At 47.3% G+C, this 21,953-nt stretch overlaps 1 protein-coding gene across 3 annotated transcripts in view; it reads left to right on the forward strand.

Annotated features, from left to right (window-relative positions):
• The first annotated feature begins 315 nt into the window (after window positions 1–315).
• AHCYL1 (adenosylhomocysteinase like 1) overlaps window positions 316–21,953 on the forward strand; it is an 89,899-nt gene continuing 68,261 nt past the window's right edge. For 2 of the 3 annotated variants that reach the window (XM_075853661.1, XM_075853663.1), the window contains exon 1: window positions 317–535. In XM_075853661.1, coding sequence (XP_075709776.1) covers window positions 446–535 — 90 coding nt within the window. In that variant the 5' untranslated portion in view covers window positions 317–445. Of the gene's footprint in view, window positions 536–21,953 lie in introns of all 3 variants that reach the window. The other variant, XM_075853662.1, reaches the window with a different exon arrangement.

A 21,953-nucleotide genomic window follows, 5' to 3' on the forward strand; every position in this document is an offset into this window, starting at 1 on the left:
TGTGGCCTGGACCAGGGCCCTTACAACCCATGAACCTAAAAATCCCCTTTATGCAGCAACGGCACATAAGAGGTTAAAGGGAAATGAATGGTTCTATCATATTTAATAGACACACCATAATGTATATGCAAATAGATGCGGATCCCAGGGACACAATTCAATGTCATTTCCAGCAACTGTAAACTGCACACCCGGATTTGCATTCCTCTGGCTGGAAAATAACAGCTGTTCACGGCTTGTCAGGCACGTCTTTCAAGCGCCCTCTAGCGATCACTCTTACCAGCGCGTTGCCCACAACGAGCGCGTAGCTCCACTTGCCAGTCTCTGACGCGATGAGGTAATACGCAGCCGTGACGTACATTCTTCACGGTGCTGCTGTCACTTATTCCGGTAGTCAGACGTTTCATCTACTACAGTTCCTTTGAGGGCACGTACCCTTAACAAGATGTCGACTCCAGACGCGATTGCACCTGACGAAGCAGAGGCGTCCAACAAATTTTCCTTTATGGCTGCGGTCAGCAAGACCCCAAAGAAGGTAATGACGTCACTTGTTCACTTGCCACACCCACTGGACCTGACAAGGGTGTGCGTCTTTCGTACGTGTCCTCCGGGTTCTTGGGGATCGTTTTTAAGTTCCCATCTCCATGTGGTGTTACGATAGATAATAATCTCTTCGATTAGCTGGGGGGAGAAAAATCTAAGAAATGATAAAAATAATTTTCTTATTCTGTATTCCACGACTGCCAGCATTTACAGTTTATTATATTACAGCTAAATAGCACTTTGACTGCCATAATGCCTAATTAGTTGTAATTATGTTAGTACATAGTCTAATTTCCTATATGGGACCAAACCTATGTTATACCACTGCTTTACCTGGTCACAGGAGGCCTGAGTTTGCTTAGCCTGGTCTTCTATGGAATTGGACAGCTGCTAAAGCAACACACTATAGAGACATGTTAAGATTGGAGCGTTCTCTAGAACTGTGGCTATCATGGCCGAATCATGTCCTACGTAACGCAGGCTTGGCATACCGGCTAGTTTCTAGTTCATGTGTTCCGTTACTTTGTCAGAAATATTTCCGTGTATCTGTTTCAGAAATAAGTTCCCATTTAATGACAACTTTTCAGAGCTCCAAAAAACTAAAAGGAAGTGAAGCGGCTCTGGTCCCGATAGCTGGGGTGGTGACTTGCCGTCCTATATCAGACAAAACATTTCAGAGCTGTCCATAGGTCTCCCAAAAAGGTGCAGGTCCTCCATAAGTGTGGCCAATGTTTTTATGTCCTTTCATACAGTACGATACATTAGGACAGATTTATCAATGTATTTGGCGTCCGCCATAGTTCGCATACGCTGGCAATATATTTTCCGGCTGCTAAAGAAGTAAATTGCGGTAAGGGCATTGTGCCTGCTTTAGAACATTCTTTAGTTTGAGACGGAATAATAGATAATATGTCTCGGAGCATCGGAGACGAACGACCGTGCCAGACTGTATTGATAAATCTCACCCACTGATGTGTCCTCGTGCTATTTATCCCCTGCGCCATCAGTTTTTAAGGGCTCGTGTACATGTCCTTATTTCTACGGTGCCGTAAAAGGGCTCGCACAAGCCCTCTACTACCTTTCCTATAGAGGGTTTTTCTGTCGGATACCGTACGAACCTGGCAAAAACCAATTGTGACCTATTCCATCGGACTCCGTATGTATGGAGGTATTCTCCCTAGAAGCAGTGTTTTTATGATGCGGATTTTGGTGCGTTTTTTTAAAAACTAGTCAGATGCAATTTGCAAGCGGAAACAATATAAATTGACATTCTGCAGAATTTCAAATGCCCACCGTAGGTCAATTGACGTGCAGAAAAAAACCGCAACGTGTTGATGAGATTTCTTGAAATCTCATTTACTTGGCTAGTACTGTATTACGCTGCAAATTTGCTGCCGGAAAATGCGCACGGCAAATCCCCGCGTAATACACATCGTGTGCACTAAGTGTTCCCACAGGCCGTTGTAGAAGATTCGCAACGGAATCCCACAAATACCCAGGTAAATCATTCACGGAAATCTGCAGCAAATGGTTCGGAATATCGCATATCGCTGCGGAAATGAAATGTAGCTGCGGAAATCATTGTGGATTTTCCACAGCGGTTTTACCTGCAGATTTGTAAAACCGTCTGAAGCAGTGATTGTAGAAAACGTTCTATGCAGCTGCGGATTTACTACGGTTTTAACTGCAAAATCACTGTTAGACCATTTTCAGACGAATGTAGAATATGTCCGTGTGACGGCCGTTAAAACAACGGCTGTCACACGGACGCGTGTTTCAATGGTGGTGTTCACACGGCCGTTGTTTCAACGGACCATGTGACAGGTCCGTTGAAAAATAGAACATGTCCTATTATGTTCTGTTTTCATGGATCCCTCCATAGACTCAAGTCTATGGGGATCCGTGAAAACGGAACCTGCACGGGGGCAACTCAGACGTGAAAAACTTCACGTTTTTCACGTCCGAGTTTCCCCTCGTTCGTGTGAATCTGGCCTTAGTCCGTGGCAGAAAATACACAGCATATCTCTCCCTTGGGAACATACCCTTAGGTCTTGTTCCCAGTGCAGATTTGCTGCAGATTTTGCATGTATTTTTTAGGCCAAAACCGGGAATGGGACCTAAACAGAAGAAATATATAAAGGAAGGCCTTGTAGGTCTGCTCTCCTAAATCCAATTCTGGTTTTGGCTTAAAAAAATGTATTCACACTCTGCAGCAGATCTGCCTTAGGCCCTATTCACACGACAGGGATTCACGGCCGTGTGACGGACGTTTTTTGATCGGCCGTCACAAGGCCGCATTAGGAACAATAGACCCCAAATGTGGCTATTCACACGACCGACTTTTTGACGGCCCAGTAAACTGGGCCGTCAAAAAATGGAACCAGCCCTATTTTGCGCCGTTCTCCCAGCCGCACGCCTCCCATAGAAGTCTATGGGGCTGTATGAAACACAGCTGCCACTTGGATGTGATCCTCGTGACGGCCGCGCTTTTTGCCGCTCACTTGCTCTCTTCTTCACCTCACAGTGCAGGAGGAGGAGGAGATTTTTTTTCCTCCCTGTAGGAGCGGAATCCCTAATCCCCAGCCACAGCGTAGCCGGTGATTCCACTACAAGAGAAGTTCCTGAGATATATGGACATTGACGTCAGGGACTTCTCCTGAAGCGGAATCCCGGGTCAGAGCCGTCCAAGTCACAGCTGTGGCGGGTGATTCCACTCCAAGAGAAGTCCCTGACTTCACTGTCCCTTATTCCTGAAGTGAAATCCCCGGCCAAAACGGCCGGTGATTCCGCTATAGGAGAAGTTCCTGATTTCACTGTCACTATATGGACAGTGACGTCAGGGACTTCTCCTGGAGCGGAATCACGGGCCCCTATGGCTGGGGATTCCACTTCAGGAGCAGGGGACTTCTACTGGAGCGGTGCCCGATAGTGGCACTATCTACAGGAAGGGGTGTGCCATCTACGCGGAGATGCCATCTGCGGGGGGGTGTGCCATCTACAGGGGTGCTGTGTACAAGGGGGCTGTGTGGCACTACCTACAGGGGGGCTGTGTGGCACTACCTACAGGGGGGCTGTGTGACACTACCTAGAGGGGGGCTGTGGCATTATCTGCAGAGGGCAGTGTGTGGCATTATCTGCAGAGGGCAGTGTGTGGCATCTACAGGGGGGGCTGTGGCAGTTTCTATGAGGGGCTGTGTGGCAGTATCTACAGAGGGCAGTGTGTGGCATTATCTACAGAGTGGCTGTGACAGTATCTACAGGGTGCTGTGTGGCATTATCTACAGCGGGAAGTGTGTGGCAAAAAATTGGCAAATGAAATTCATCCATTTTTAAAACGGACAGGGAAAAAAACTGCTGCAAAACGTGGTAAAATGGGCCGTTAAAAACGGAAACACGGAACGGATGCAAATGACCGAGAAAAGCGGACCAAAACAGCCGTTTTTACCGGCCAGCACTCGGACTCTGTTGTGTGAATAGAGCCTTAACCCTCATGCACACGACCGTGTGTGCCGTCCGAGTCCCGTCAGTGATCCGAGGAAAGATAGGAGATGTTCTATCTTTCCTCGGATCGGAAATTCTAACCATTTTTCATGGACCCGATTCACCCGCTAAAGTGAATGAGTCCGTGAAGACTATCGGGTGCCACTCGGATGCCATCAAAAGCGGCCTGAGTGGTAAAACGGTTGTGTGCATAAGGCATTAGGGTACAAGCGGCAGATTTGTTGCAGAAATTTCTGCGACTGGAAATCAGTTCCATTCATCTGAATGGGGTTGTTTCTGCAGCATGTGCATGGATTTCTACAAACCCCCTTCGAATTGCAGAACAAATCTGCTGTTTGTGAACAAACCCCAAGGATACATCCCCATGGTGCAGGTAAATCGCCGTTTATTACTGCGAAATCTTGGCAAAATTAACTACACCGTGTGAAGTACCCTAAGGCCTTATTCACACGAACGTGTTAAACGTCCGTGGGACGGCCGTTGAAACAGCGGCCGTCCCACGGACCTATGTTATTTAATGTGGCCGTTCACACAGCCGTTGTTTCCACGGACCGTGGACATGTCCTATCTTTTCACGGACCACGCATCCCTCCATAGACTCTCAACTATGGGGGATGCGAGACATCGCGTCCCGCAGCGCTGAGCACGGATGCACCTTGGACGTGAAAAATTGCAGTTTTTCACGTCCGAGATGTGCAGCGCTCGTGTGAATCAGGCCTAAAGGTGAGAACACACAGCGGCAGCCACACGCTGCCAAAACCACGCCCACATGCAGTGACGAATGGCTGTATGATTTTTGCCAGTATACCACAGTTTTAAAATAATGCAGCCTTTCACCACCTCAAGTGGGGGTGGTTTCTGCCGCGTACGGCATCCACTCCATGTGTTATCGCCCTTAGGCCTTACTAACAAAATCGTGTCCATTTTGCGCATGTAAAAATGCAACGTTTTGCGCGTGTTGCAGTTCCGTGTGACAACCGTGTATTTACGCGCGTATGTCATCCGTATCTCACATGTTTTTTACGTCATAAAAAAAACTGAAGGCGGTGTTTTTCTTTTTCTCATCATTTCTTTAGCAACTGTTGCGCGAATCACAGATAGCAGACGGATGTGCGTCCATGTGCTGTCCGTGATTTTTACGCACCCATTGACTTCAAAGGGTGCGTGATGCGCAAAAAGCGCACAAGTATAGGACATGCAGTGAGTTTCACGCAGCGGACACACTGACTGTCTGAATGACCCCATTGAATTGCATAGGTCCGTGTGAAGTCCGTTGTTTTAATGCGCGTAACACGGACGTGAAATACACTCGTGTGAATAAATTTCACGTCCATGTTACGCGCGTTAAAACAACGGACGTCACACGGACCTATGCATTTCAATGGGGCCTTTCAGACATTTGTGTTTTTCACGCAGCGTGTGTCCGCTGCGTGAAACTCACTGCATGTCCTATTCTTCTGCGTTTTTTGTGCATCACGCACCCATTGAAGTCCGTGTGCTGTCCGTGATTCACGCACCAGTTGCTAAAGAAATGATGAGGAAAAAATAAAACACTTTCAGGTTTTTTTTTTTTTACTGACGTACACTTTCCGCACGTCTTTTCTACGTATTTTGTCCCCAGCATGTTGCTGAGATTTGCTAAAATCTCATCCACTTTGCTGCTGTATATCCTACAGATTTTCCGCAATTTTCTGTTGCAGAAATTCTGCAGCGTATTTTTGTTCTAAGTTGTTAACTATTCTTAATGAGTTTTTCCCCAGTTGACCTGAACTTTATGGAGCTGCAGGTACAATTTATCAGGTCCGATGTTTGTGAGGCTTATGAAATAGATGTGACCTTGCACCTTGGGTTATATGTTGTCTGGCGTTTTTCCAATACTTTGTTGTATGGATGCCGCCTTGAAGAACCAGCACAAGCTGGATAACATATCATTATTTACTGCAGCTACATGGTAATGTATTTGAAGGAGATGTTCTGCATTGTGCCGACCCTCAATAAACCATCTGAGCTCCTGGGACATGAAGCCATATTATTAAAGATCATAGTGATAGACCTCTTGAAATGAGGACATATTATAGCATAAATGTTTGTAGGGAGAGCTCATATTACAATTCCATGCCCGCTGAGCTATGCTCAACGGCACAAAAAAATTCTCTATAGATAATAGCTGATAAGAAAGAATACTGAGGGAGGGCTGCCAATGTATATAGGCCTATACATCGGAAGCGGCCACTGTGAAGAGAAAAAGGTCGAAGGCGCATTCCCCTCATGAATATAGTGGACTCATGAGCATGAGTCTGCCATATTCTTTCTAAACCACGTTTATTTTTTATATCAATAATTTTTTGTGCTGCTTGGCATAATAGCTCTCAACTAGAGCATTTATAGCAGATCTGCGCTAAAAACATGCTGGCCTAATTAAACCCCTTCCCGTCTGCTCCACCTACATGAATGGGCTAATGGACTGGTCCCTGTGCCAGAAGACAGGTAATTTACATGCTATATTTGATGTGATACTGTGACAGGGAGCTGAAATACAATAATCAGTTCCCTGTCACTTAAAAACCCCCAACACAGCGGCTACTTCTGTATTTGGACGGTTGCTAGGGGACCCTGTGACATCAGGAATTACATCACAGGGATTCCCTGTGTCAGAGAAGACGCAAGCTTTGTCTTCTCTGCATGTTTGTGTATGACAGTGATATAATGGACTGTTACCATTAGATCACTATTATCAGTAATCTTTATATGGGGACCGCAGGGAACACATAGATGTGTTCCCTGCTAAGGCTGGGTTCACACCTGCATTGGTGTTTCCATTGTTCTGCTCCATCAGGTGCAGCGTCGGACTTGGGTTCTTTGGGCCCACCAGAGGAAATTATTTTGAGGGCCCACCCTCCATCTACATAGAACATGTCTACTTTTTATTTATTCAAAGTCCTTGTTGTTGTCATTGTACACACAGGAAATATCATCAATAAGGTCTAATACGTAATTTGTGAATCAACTCATGAGAAATAGACCCTAGTGTTAAGTGATTTCTTCAAAGTCACCTCCGAATGGGGTTGTCTTCTGCTGGACCTGTAAGGCCCATTATTGTGTTAGAACCTGGGCCCACCGGAGCATCCTCTGGTTCTTCCTTCTTTAAACATAGCGTTGTGCATTTGTACTAAAAAGTACAAATTTTTGTCACATCTGTCCACAGAAAATTTTCCCTGAAGCATTGTAAATCGCCCAGGTGGTCTCGGACAAACTTGAGACGAGTCATAATGTTTTTGTTTTGGACACCAGCAGCTTCTTTTATGGTGTCCTTCCATGGATTGAATTCTTGTTCAGTTTTTTCTAATAGTGGACACATGAACAGAGATTTTTGCAGTTTTTAGGGTCTTTAGTAGGGTTTTGCTGTTGCTTCCCCACAGTTTAATGCCACCATAGCTGCCTCTACATAGCATAATACCCCCATAACTGACTTCAATGCAGTATAATGCCCTATAGCTGCCCTCATACAGTATAATGCCCCCATAGCTAAACCCCACATTGTTTAATATCCCCCATAGCTACCCTTAATAGTGCCTAATGACAATAATAATATACATACTCACCTAACCTCGTTCCAATGACGAGTGGAGGAGCTCCCTCTGCTCCTCTGGTCTGTGCAGCTCGGTGCAGACCGGCGTGATCACGTCACTGCCTCACGTCCAGCGATGCATAGTTTATGGCAGAGCAGGGACCTTACGGTCCCCTGCTCTATCATTGGGTTCAACTGTATCTGCGTCCTGAAAATGCAGTTACAGTTTAAACCGGGAGAAGAGAAATTATAAAACAGAAATTCGCATGATGTCGATTAATTGCGCTGAATTTCGATTTAGATTATTTTTCGATTAATTGCCCAGCCCTACTTATGCCACAGCACCGCCTTTTTACAGCACTGTGTGATAAGCCCGACACAGGTAGGGCGGATGCCAGGTTGTCTGACAGCCAGACTCCTGCTGTAATGGCCGGTATCAGAGATACTGTACCTCTGATCACGGCCATTTTACCCCATAGATGCCATGGTCAATAGTGACCACATCATCTAAGTGGTTTCAGAGGGAGGGGGCTCCTTCTTTAACCCCATTGGCTCTGATAATTTCCATGGCAGCCGGGGATCTATCAAAGGAACCCAGTATTGTCAACAGTGTATGCCTGTTAACCCCGCTGACCGGTATAATACATTGCAATGCGATTAAACTATCACATCGAGGAAGTCCTATAGTGGGACTAAATAAATATCTTAAAAAAATAGACCAATATAGTCATAATAAATAAAATGAAAAATGACAAGTTAAAATAAAAACGCTTTATTATGAAAAAAACGGAAAAATACATTTTTTCACATAATTGGTATCATTACGTACGTGATGCCCCAACTATAGAACTATCATGTTATTTAACGCTGTAAAAAATTAAAAAAGAATGCCAGAATTGCGTATTCTGTACATTCCTCCTTGTGCGAGTCGTTGCGCAAAAAAAATAATCTCTCATACATGTCGATGGAAAAATAAAAAAGTGTTATGTGTCTTAGAATATGGTGACACAAAAACAAATATTTTCTTAAAAAATGTAGGGTTTTTTTGTGCAAAAGTAGTATAACTGACCATGCGTAGTCCCACTCCATTCACATATGGCACTCCGAAACCCTGTTCTAGTGATCGTGGTCCCTGTCGTCAGACCCCCACTGATCAGCAGTTTATTGCCTATCCTGTGCATAGGTGATAAATGGTCATTATGAGAAAACCCAGAATAGGCAGGTCCCTAGAGGGTTAACAGAATGCCAACTCCTAGAGAGAGTAGCAACAGTCCTGAATATTCTCCATTTGTTGACAATTTTCTAACACGGATTGATATACACCATGGTCTTTTGCAAGGCTTTTATAGTCTTTTCAAGCTTCATGTGTCCCTATAACTTAATGTGTCATCTGAGGTCTTCTGAAAGTTTTTTACCTTCAGGCATGGTTCACCATTACCAATCTTTCTTGAGAAGAACAGATTTGTCAGTAACCAGGCTTTGTGTGCCTTTATTTAATCAGCAAAGCACCTGTGATACCCACACTGCCAATCTCATCTCCTTAAATTAAACTCCTTTTGCTAATTAATTCTTGGAGAAGTCATAAAGGCCACATGCACACGACCGTATTTTTGTCCACCAGTAAATACGGGCATAAATACAGGTCCTTGGTCACACGTATTCGACCCGTATTGCACCAGTATTTACGCACCCGTGCCCATAAATACGGGTCCGGTGTCACCCGTATTCCACCCGTATTTACGGGCACGTTTTCGCTGCAAAATTACACTGCAGTAATCGGCAGCCCTTCTCTCTATCAGTGTAGGATAGAGAGAAGGGACAGCCCTTTCCGTAATAAAAGTAAAAGAAATTAATACTTCCGGCCATTGTCTTGGTGACGCGTCCCTCTCTTGACATCCAGTCCGACCTCCCTGGATGACACGCAGTCCATGTGACCGCTGCAGCCAGTGATTGGCCTGTGATTGGCTGCAGCGGTCACATGGGCTGTAACGTCATCGCAGGAGGCCGGACTGGAGGAAGAAGCAGGGAGTTATGGGTAAGTATGAACGTCTTTTTTTTTTCTTTACAGCTTTATCTATATTGTGATCGGTAGCCACTGTCCCTGGTGCTGAAAGAGTTACTGCCGATCGTTTAACTCTTTCAGCACACTGGACAGTGACTATACACTGACGTCGCTTAGCAACGCTCCCATAATTACGGGTGTACACACGTAGTCACCCGTAATTACGGGAGCCCCATACACTTCTCTGGGCCTGAAATAGGACATGTTCTATATTTTTCAACGGCACAGGCACCTTCCCGTAAGCATACGGGGAGGTACCCGTGGCCAATAGAAGTCCATGGGGCCGTAATTACGGCCCATGATTACGGGCGCTTTTACGTTCGTGTGTATGGGACCTAACACAGAGGTTCACCTACATTTTCTCCCTGCACTGTGGATGTTTGCTCAATGTGCTCAATAAAAGACATAAATAGTACAACTGTTTGTGTGTTATTACTTTCAGTCAGCGTATAGAGATAGTATATAATTACTGGACTGGGCACAAACTTTTTTCAATGAATGGGAAAGTTCTGTGTCGTGAGTTTGTCAACATTGTATTAACCCACAAGGAATTAGGAACTCTGTAAAATGATAGATCTGTGGGTTCTTCTTGTGCAGCTGAAGTAGAGAAAAGTTTGTTCTTGGGTTCCTGACCATTAATTAAAACAAATATTAAACCTCAGTTAGGCTATGTTCACACAGGGTATTTTGCAGGAGGAATATCTGCCTCAAAATTCAGTTTGGAAGTTTGAGGCAGATATTCCTCTCCCTGCACGCCGATTTTCGCGAAATACGCTTTCTCTGCCTCCCATTGAAGTCAATGGGAGGTCAGAGGCGGAAGCACCCGAAGATATGTCGCTTCTTTTTCCCGCGAGGCAGTTTTACTGCTCGTTGGAAAAAGACGCCGACGCCTCCCATTGAAATCAATGGGAGGCATTTTCGGGCCGTTTTTGCCGAGTTTTGCGACACGGTTTCCGCATCAAAAAACTCTGCAAAATACCCCGTGTGAACATAGCAAGTGTGGAAGGTCAGAGAGGACAATAGTATAAATGGTTACATGGAGCATTCTAGTGTCCCCTCAGAGCCTGCTAATGCTTTTCCTGCTGTAGTGATGACACTAAGGCTATGTTCACACGGGGTCTTTTGCCGAGTTTATTGACGCGGAAACCGCGTCGCAAAACTCGGCAGAAACTCCCCGAGAACGCCTCCCATTGATTTCAATGGGAGGCGTCGGCGTCTTTTTCCCGCGAGCAGTAAAACTGCCTCGCGGTAAAAAGAAGCGACATGCCCTATCTTCGGGCGCTTCCGCCTCCGACCTCCCATTGACTTCAATGGGAGGCAGGAGAAAGCGTGTTTTCTGCCCGCGGCGCTCAATGGCCGCGGGCGAAAAACGGCGCGATCATTGCTATTCACACGGAGTATTTTGGGGGAGGAATATCTGCCTCAAAATTCCGTTTGGAGCTTTGAGGCAGATATTCCTCCCCCAAAATACTCCGTGTGAACATAGTAAAACCGCTTGTAACAGAGTTCAATGAGATTTAAAGGGTTTCTAAGCCTTTATGTAACAGCTTTTCTAATATAGTGCTTCCTAAATAGAGATATAAGACTCTTCTACTTGCACAGAGTGTTTATTTTCACCCATGTCAGCGCCATTGATTAGTCTACTTCTGGGGGAACTTTCACTTAACCCCTTGAGGACTGGGCCAAAACGACATAGCGGTTTTTATGACAAAAAAATGCAGCGAAAAAGCAATTCCGCTACAGTTATCTATTTATTTTCTTTACAGCAATCACTGATTATCATAAATAAGGCTATACATTTATTGTACAGGCTCTTACGGTCATGACGATACCAAATATGTATATTATGTAATGTTTTGGGACTTCTATTTAATAAAGTTTATTGTAAAAAAAAAAACCTGCAAATTTTCCCTATTTTATAATTTAGTACCTTTTAAACATTACTTTTTTTTATTATTCATTTTATTTATTATTTTTTATTTTTTTTAAATTCCCATAGTGGATTTTCAATTTCGATTTTTATTTTTTTACTATATTGTTCTGGCATATTTCTATAGGCCTCGGTCGTGTCACAGAAATTCCCTGTGATGCGATCAAAGGGGGATTCCTTAGTCTCTCTCTTTGAATGCAGCATTTAGCGTCGATAGCGGCATCCAAATAGTTAAACGGTAAAGATCGGAGGTTCTTCATAAATCCGCCGTGATACCATGGGCACACTTGCTCTGCCTTCCACTCAGGACGACCATACTGTTCTAGGGTTGCATAATGCATCGAAATATCAATACTATTTCGATGCTGTGCACCCTCAAACGGTTCAATACCATGAATTCATGTATTTCGATACTAAGCTGTGTGGCCGCACAGCTTAGTATTGTAATACATGAATGTAGTGACTAGCTTGATGTGATGCAGCCGGCGCTGCACTAATGAGTGGTGGCGCCGGCCCTGAAGACAGAGAAATGGCACGCGCATTGCAAAGCACCCCTATGTTGTCTTCAGTGCCGGTGCCGCGACTTATTAGTGCAGTGCCAGCCGCATCGCATCTTGCAGATCAGCGGGTACAATGAGCAGTGGCAGATTAAGTAGACCATAGGCCCTGGGCTGTTCCCCAAACTTTGGCCCCCTTTCCCCAGCGCCACTCTGCCGTGTCTATAGTCCACACCACTTTTTGTGCGAGCATTGACAAATGGGTGTTATGATTCCCCTTGTCAAAGGGCTGTGTCACTACATACTGACAGTCTCCAACCATTACTGACAGTATCACACTTCCTCTTGACAATGTGAATGGTAACACACATTTGTCTATTAGTCCTGGGTACACAAAGATATGTAGAATACAAGGATTTCCTACAATAGACATGTCAGGAGAGGGGACATGTCACTTCTACAGCCATTTACAGCCTCTATAGAAACACACAAATTTAGACACCAAGGCCCAGAACCTTACATTAAAGGGGTTGTCCGGGCACAGAACGTTTTTTATACTGATGACCTATCGATGTGCCCGGACAACGCCTTTTACTCAGACTAATAAATTTGGACCCCAGACTAGATCATAGACTACATACAGACCCAGACCTTCAAACTATTGCAGTTCCCAGACCAGACCCCCCTTAAACAAATATAGACCCCAGAACAAGCACCCTAAATAAATACAGACCGCAGACCCGCCCCTCTACACTAATAATGACCCCAAACCTGACTCCCTTAATACAGACACCAGACCCCCTAAACTAATACAGACCCCTAAATAAAGACCCCCTAAACTAATACAGACCCTAGACCCCTAAATACATACCCCAGACCTCAAACTAATATAGACCCCAGACCTGACCCTCTACACTAATAATGACCCCAGACCTGACTCCCTTAAGTAATACAGACCCCAGACAAGACCGCCTAATCTAATACAGATCCCAGACCAGACCCCTAAATACAGACCCCTAAATAAAGACCCCATAACTAATACAAACCCTAGACCAGGACCACTAAATACAGACCCCATAAACTAATACAGACCCCTAAATACAGACCCCAGAGCTCAAACTAATACATACCCCCTAAATACAGACCCCCAGACCTGACCCCCTACACTAATAATGAGCCCAGGCCTGACTCTCTTAAGTAATACAGACCCCAGACCCCCTAATCTAATACAGACCCCAGACGAAACCCCTAAATACAGACCTCTAAATAAAGACCCCTAAACTAATACAGACCCTAGAACAGGCCCCCATAAACGAATACAGACCCCAGACGTCAAACTAATACAGACCCCTTAAACTAACACAGTTCCCTAAATATACAGTCCCTAAACCCCTTAAACTGATCCAGAAATCAGACACCCTAAATACAGACCCCTTAAACTAATACAGACACCAAACTTCCTAAATACAGACCAGACCCCCTAAATACAGTCCCCAAACCAGACCCCCTAAATACAGTCCCCACACCAGAGCCTCTAAATACAGTCTCCACACCAGACCCCCTAAATACTGACCCCTTAAACAAATCCATCCCCTTATACTTACATAGCATCTCACCACAGTCTTCTCTGTGGAGTCTTGCTGCTGCTCATGGACCTGCAGTCATGTGACCAGCAGGTCTCTAAACAGTAGTAAAAACTTCAGAGATGAGGTCATGTGACCTTATGTCTAAAGGTCCTTTTGCAGCACATATACAATGGCGTTTTGCGATTCGCGGCAATAACGCGACAAAATGACATTGTACTTTGGGCGGCCATGGACCCCCGGGAGCCTCGGGCCCTGGGCGGCCACCCAAAACGCCCTATGATGATCCGCCATTGATAGCGAGTGTGTCAGGGCAACCATTAGTGGGGCAATGGCTGTAATACACAGTAGCAGCCCCGTTCTAACGCCAGAGATCAGAGAAACATTTAACAGTTATCCCCTTGAATGCCGCAATCAAAGCTGAACACAGCATTCAGGGGTAATATGATGTTCTTCATCAGTTGCAGTCTATAGAATGAAGCGCTGTAGAATGCTTCAGCAGCTACGAAACCTCATTTCACATATTTAATCTGCTGAAGAACCTTTTTGAGAATGGGAAACATCATGTCTTTCTGCAGATTGGGCAATGCATCAGTTGCAGCAGTCCCCCTTTCTTTTTTTAAAGAGTCTCCGCAGCAGCTGGGGTTTGGATTGGGTGTGATACATTATGCCTGCTACTGCATAAGGGATGGTCCCAGATAGCAGAGGCCGCATGCGGCCGAAACCCCACTCAATTTCAGTGGCCAATGGCTGCTTGATTTTGCTGGTTTTTACAGCAAAATTGTGCGGACATCGGTTACCGCAAAGTTTGCAGGGTTTTGGCTATATGAGGATGGCGCTATGTGGGACTGTGCCCTAAAAGAGCTTCATGTCAATTACTGTCTATTGTTTTATTTATTTTTTTAAAAAGCAACCAGCTCCTTAACAGGAGTCAATTGGTTTTGAGCCTTCATGTAAGCTCAAATATTGCTGATCACTAAATTCATGTATAAGGGCGTGTTCACAGCCGCGTTTGCTCTCTTTTGACGGATTCCGTCAGAGTTTTCCGTCAGAGGAACCCATCAACGGAAAGGCAAACGTAAACCATAGCTTCCGTTTGCATGACTCCAATAAGTCGAGTCACTTCTCCCCTATGTAATACTACCCTTCCCAAAGCAGACACTGAAACAGAGTTGGATTTTTATGGCCACAGCAGCCGTTTATTATTTAAATAACAATGAAATTTTTTAAATACCATAAATTTTTAATCCCCAAAAAGGGATTCATCATAACATTAAATAACCCACTGTGACCCTATCAGGGTCACAACATTATTAACCAACCAGAATGACAGGGGCAAGTCCTTGAAGCCACCGATACTTAATTTTGGCCATCTGCCCACCAATACCTTACCCCCAGCCGTAACCCGGCCCGGGGGCACCAATTACCTTTTGCAGATGACCACCATATATATAACCCAGCTTTCAAAAAGGGGTAACACCCTAAGAAGCCGACAAATTGGGGGTGCATCCCGTGATGCATTCCCCCCCACCACTTTTTACGACCTACTTCAAGGACTCCCCCCCGCCAAAGCGAAACAGGCCTTGACCACCTCACGCCTGCGAGCTCCTCCACACTCCCACCGCTCGCTCAATTCCATCGGTCAAAGCCAGACTCCACATATCCATCCCCACCTCATTGAGGTGCACCCCATCCTCTCTCCAATACCTGCCTGTCCCGGCCTCCAAATCCCAATGGCGCACCGAAATCCCACCATTACGCGCCACGAAGCTCGATATGGCCCTGTTAGCCTTAATGCGAGCCTTATTAATTTTTTCCACAGAACGGGCCATCCGCCAGCTCTTCCTAGGGACCATCTCGGACCACACCGTCACCAATTTAGGATAAGTTGCCCATAAGCAGAGCAAATCATGCTTGACGTCCCGTACCAACTCCCGGAAAGGGCGTATACCCAAATCGTTGCCTCCCACATGCAACACCAGTACCTCCGGCGCCCTGTCAAGCAGTACAAAATTTTGAAACTCGGGCAATACCCTGTTCCATGTCATTCCCCGTATACCCATCCACCTCACAACCGCCGCGTCCCGCGGAATCCTGAGCTGTCGACCGTCCGGCCGTACATCCGCGCGAAGGGCACCCCAGTACACAAAAGAATGTCCCATAATCCACACCATGCATAAGTCACGGCCTGCAAAACAAATGAAGAACATACACGCACCACCTCTTGCTGCCGTGCACCATTAATACTCAGGCGGAAACGCACGCACCCGGAACATGCTATACATCAACATATCACAACATGTTCAAGCGCACATAAGAACGGAAACGCGCCGACTCCCAACGCCCTATCCGCTGCACGCCTGCATCATCTAAACCCCATCTCACCGCCTCCGTTGCTGCCCCTATACGAAAAGAATGAGACGAGTATTGCTCTGCCTGCACCCCGCTAGCCACAAGACACTTTTTGAAAACCGAAATAAACTGATACCGCGACAGAAATGAGCCATCCTCGTGCCGCAGCAACGGCCCGTCTGAGAGATCTAAACCCGCCAAGTACTCCTTGACACACAACACTGGACAAACCGGATTCTTTGGGACCGCCAACAAAACCACTCGACGTCCCGCCCCTACTTGGTCCGTTTTCGACCTTCGCAACACTATCTCCACCCTGTCTTCATACAAATCGACATTATCCTGCAGCAAGCCCCCCGCTTTTACCGAACTGGGGGAAACCAATTCCCCTACCCGAAAAGCTCCAAAAAAGGCTAACGCAAAAGCCAACCGGAAAAGCTTGCTCTCATACTCTGAACGACACACCTGCCGCACCACCACCTCCAGGGAACACAACAATTGAAATGACACGGGACGCCTCTTATCCCTCACCACTACACCCCGTCTCAGCCCCTTCAATGCCTGGCCCACCAAGAACCGCTTCGTGATATCTACCAACCCCCGTAACTTACAACCGAAAGCAATGGCCGCCACGAAGCGATTAACCTTAGCGACCGTGCAACCCCGGGCAAACGCATCCCCCAACCAAAACAGCAAGGCCACCATCCTATCATCATCCGAGCACACATCACCCAAAGATCTCACCCACTCCTCCCATTGCCTCCATCCAGCAGCATACGACGACCACGTCGCACTGGCCAGTGAACGTTTAATCAATGCACCTGCCGCCTGGATACCAGCTCCCACAGATGACTGGGACAGTCCACCCCTGTTAACTCCGCGTCCGGGACCAGCTGCCGGAAACGATCCCACTGCGAGCGAGAAAGCGCGTCAGCAATACAATTCTCTACCCCGGGAACATGCACCGCCACCACCCATGCATTTAAACTCAAACAGGAAAGCACCAACTGACGCAACAAGCGAACCACTGGAGGGGACGACGCCGAAGTATTATTTATAGCCATCACCACCCCCAAATTGTCGCAATGAAAACGCACTTTTTTGTCCCGGAACCTGTCTCCCCAAATGGTGACCGCCACCACGATGGGAAACAGTTCGAGTAGGGCCAAGTTACGCGTCAGTCCCGCCTCCACCCATGCAACCGGCCATTTTCCCGCGCACCATTGACCTTTAAAGAACGCCCCGAACCCCACCGCCCCAGACGCGTCAGTGAACAATTCCAAATCGAAGCTATCTAACGCCCGGGACATCCAAAGAGAGCGCCCATTATACTGTGCCAGAAAATGGAGCCAGACCTGTAAATCTTCCCTGTGCTCTGCGGCCAGGCGAATGAAATGGTGGGGTTCCCGAACCCCCGCCGTCGCCGCTGCCAACCGCCGACAAAAAACCCTGCCCATCGGCATGATGCGGCAAGCAAAATTCAACTTCCCCAATAAGGACTGCAATTCACTTAGCGTAATTTTCCTAATCCGACACGCTCGCTCCACTACCAACCGCAAATCCCCCAACTTATCCTCCGGCAATCTGCACTCCATTGCTATGGAGTCGATTGTAATTCCCAAAAAACAAATGGTCGTCACCGGACCCTCAGTTTTTTCCACAGCCAAGGGTACACCGAACTCCCTTGACACCCAATTGACCGTCTCCAACAAATTTGCGCAAACCCCCGAACACGACGGGCCAACGCACAAGAAATCGTCGAGATAGTGAATAACTGATTCCACCCCCGCGACCTCCCTGACTACCCATTCCAAAAAAGAACTAAACACCTCAAAGTACGCGCACGACAACGAACAACCCATGGGAAGGCATCGATCAATGTAATAATCCCCGTCCCAATAACACCCCAACAACCTCTGGCTGTCCGGATGAACCGGCAACAAACGGAACGCCGCTTGAATATCAGTTTTAGCCATCAGAGCCCCTCTTCCGTAACCACGTACCAACGCTACCGCCGCATCAAACGACGTGTAGACCACAGAACAGAGATCCTGGTCAATGCCATCATTACCCGACGCCCCCTTCGGGAAGGACAAATGCTGAATAAGCCGGAATTTGTTACCTTCTCGTTTTGGAACCACCCCTAACGGTGACACCACCAAACCTGGAACTGGGATCGTGCTAAAAGGGCCCGCCATTCTGCCCAGATCAATCTCCTTCCGGATTTTTTCCGAGACTACCCCCGCATGCTGATATGCCGACTTAAGGTTGCGCTGCGTGAAAGGGACCTCATGCAAAGGGGGCGGAATAACGAAACCGGAACCAAAACCTAAACTAATCAACCGCGCCCCCTCCTTATTGGGGTACCTACTTAGAAAGGGGGCCATCTTTATGAGTTTCACCGGAGTCTCCCCCATAACCAGACGCACCGCTGGCTCCCCCTTGTCGTTTACCCTTTTTAAAACATTTAGACGCTCCATGTGACTGCCCGCTGCAATGTGAACACGCATGCTTGAATTTACACGCCGCTCCAAATTTGCACTGCCCCTCATTGAACTGCCAACACGTCCCAAATTTGGAACCTGAGGCCTGACTACCTCCGCCGGAAGTTCCTGCTGCATTCCCGCTCCCGGGAAAGGACTGCCCCTGCTTATAAAGTGCCGTCACCTTTAACCATAAGGCTATGTCCTTATGGTCCCACCGTATATTCGGCCGCACCGCTTTCCTCTGCCGAAACTGCTCATCGTAACGAAGCCAGGCCTGGCCCCCATAAACCCGATGCGCCTCCCCCACCGCATCCAAATAACAAATCAAGCCGGAACAATTATCTGGCGCCTTTTCCCCAATAACACTCGCCAAAATTGCAAAAGCCTGCATCCAATTGACGAACGTTTTTGGAATCAACCTGTACCGTCTCTTTTCTTCCTCATCCTTTTTTGTTTCATCCCGCTTCACCTTATCTAAATTAAACTTCTCCAGCGGAAGCAAGGAAAAAATCTCCACATACTCGTCTTTCCAAATCCTTTCCTTTACCTCCTGCTTTAAATGCGCCCCTAACGGGCCCTCATAACAAACGTAAACCTCCCCGCGCGCACGATCATCAAGACGCACCCTATCAACCTCCTTTGGCGAGTCTGTTTGAACCGCCGCTGCCACCGCTGCCCCGGCAGTCAACCCCCCACCGTTTTGAAGAACCGGAGCGCTTCCAACACTGCCCCCCCACACCGCGGCCGGCGCCACACCTGACGGTTCTTGGGAAGGGAAACCACCTAGCCGCCCCACCAACACTTTTAAACATCCCACTAACTCCGCCAAACTATCCCCCGCACCCGCCTGTAATGACGGGACCCCCGACTCCGCCGCGACGCCCGCCGACGCGACACCCTCTACACCGATACCCGACATCAATAAAGCTGGAAATGGTAACGTAGGTGTCAACTCACCAGGCTGCCCAGGGGCTGTGAACCCGTCAGCCAGACCCCCATGTCCACGTGGAGAGGCCCGCCGCTCACCGTCCTCCAATGCTCCGGACTCCCTCTGGCGCTGTCCGCATTGGCAATGTGTGCACGGGGAATTCCGATTTCCGTCGGAGAAAAGGGGGGGTGACATCGCATCATCCAACTGGCCGAGCTCCAGATCATGCCTCATCCGTCCCGCTGAACCAGCTCCAAGCTGTTCCGTCCCTGGCACTCCAACCACCGACCTCATCCTGCGACCTCTGCTCCTTTCCACCTCGACGACACCATGAGCCGACCCTCTGGCTGGCACATCGCCATGCAGGGTCGCCGTTGCCCTTCCGCCACGTACTGAAGAAGGAGAGGATGTGACCGGAAGTGAAGGCCGCGTCCTCCTCGCCGCTGCCGCCGGGCGCTGCCGCGTTTTGGGATTCCTCCCAGGACCAGACGGAAGAGCAGCGGCAGGCCGCCCTGGGGTCTGGCCTGCAGGGTCCACTGAGGGGCTCCTCTTGCGCCGCCGCGCCCGCGGGATGTCTTCAGGACTCAGCCTTGCGGGCGGGCGCGAGCGCCTCGTGCTGCGCGTCACGCCGGGAGTGCCAGCACTGGCCTGAGTCATGGGGGAAACGGGCTCTCCTCTTCTCCTGCCCGACCCCCTGGTACGCCGGTCCTGTACCTCGGCCTGCTCCAGCAGCCCCGCGACCACCGGCATGACAGAGCGCTCCCCGCTTGCTCCAGACGACTCTGCTCGCTCCTGGACCGGAGCGCCCGATTGTCCCTGCAGCAGCGTCGCCACTCGTGCTCCGAGCCATCCAGGACCCTGAGAGGCTGCCGCGGCCCGCAACATCTCCATAGCCTCCTCGTCAGACGCAGCAGGGGTAACAAACATGCTCCTGCTTCTGTGTCCTGGCGAAGAGAGAGAAGAGCACAACAGGAAAACAGGTACCTCCCCTTCAATCCCCACCCCTACTTCCCTCAAGCCCTCCTACTATCCTTACCCGACTCTCATAGGCCAGCCAACTCTGATTCCCTCCCAACTATTCCAGTCATGGAGGCCTCCCCTTATTTTCTCTTTTGGTCTGCAGTACGGCCTCTTCTTTACCATTGATTTCTATGGTAATTCTTCCGTTGCTAATGGTTTCCGTTTGTCTCTGTTTCGTAAGGTTTCTGTTTTATTGACGAAATCAATAGCGCAGTCGACTGCGCTATTGATGCTGTCAATAAAAACTGAAATCTTACGGAATGGAGACAAACGGAAACAATTAGCAACGGGAGCATTACCATAGAAATCAATGGTAATGCAAACGGAAGCTATGGTTTACGTTTGCCTTTCCGTTGATGGGTTCCTCTGACGGAAAACTCTGACGGAATCCGTCAAAAGAGAGCAAACGCGGCTGTGAACAGGCCCTTACAAATACTAAGCTGTGCAGTCTTTCAGCTTAGTATCGAAATGCATGAATTCACGGTATTGAATCGTTTGATGGTGCACAGCATCGAAATAGTATTGATATTTCGATGCATCATTTAAGCCTATGCAGAAGTGTGAAAGAAGCGAAGTATGAGGCCTTATTCACACATTGTCAGCATTTTGCATAAGTATTTGTAAGCTAAAATCATGACTGGATCCTAAATATAAATGGAGAAATATAATGGAGATATTTATACTTCTTCCCTTCTTTGCATCCACTCCTGATTTTATTTTTAAAAAACTAATGCAAATTACTGACCAAATCTGCAATGTGTGAATGTGGCCTAACCCACTTCACTGTTTACTGAAATCTGACATTTATTCTGTCAAATAATAGTGTTTATATACATACAGCAATGAATAATGTGCTTTACTATTTATTATACATACAGTGAAGGAAATAAGTATTTGATCCCTTGCTGATTTTGTAAGTTTGCCCACTGTCAAAGTCATGAACAGATTAGAATTTTTAGGCTAGATTAATTTTACCAGTGAGAGATAGATTATATAAAAAAAAAAAACAGAAAATCACAGTCAAAATTATATATATTTATTTGCATTGTGCACAGAGAAATAAGTATTTGATCCCCTACCAACCATTGAGTTCAGCCTCCTCCAGACCAGTTACACGCTCCAAATCAACTTGGTGTCTGCATTAAAGACAGCTGTCTTACATGGTCACCTATATAAAAGACTCCTGTCCACAGACTCAATTAATCCGTCTGACTCTAACCTCTACAACATGGGCAAGACCAAAGAGCTTTCTAAGGATGTCAGGGACAAGATCATAGACCTGCACAAGGCTGGAATGGGCTACAAAACCATAAGTAAGACGCTGGGTGAGAAGGAGACAACTGTTGGTGCAATAGTAAGAAAATGGAAGACATACAAAATGACTGTCAATCGACATCGATCTGGGGCTCCATGCAAAATATCACCTCGTGGGGTATCCTTGATCCTGAGGAAGGTGAGAGCTCAGCCGAAAACTACACGGGGG

The sequence above is a fragment of the Rhinoderma darwinii genome, chromosome 2, assembly GCF_050947455.1.
Source record: "Rhinoderma darwinii isolate aRhiDar2 chromosome 2, aRhiDar2.hap1, whole genome shotgun sequence".
Classification (NCBI taxonomy): domain Eukaryota; kingdom Metazoa; phylum Chordata; class Amphibia; order Anura; family Rhinodermatidae; genus Rhinoderma; species Rhinoderma darwinii.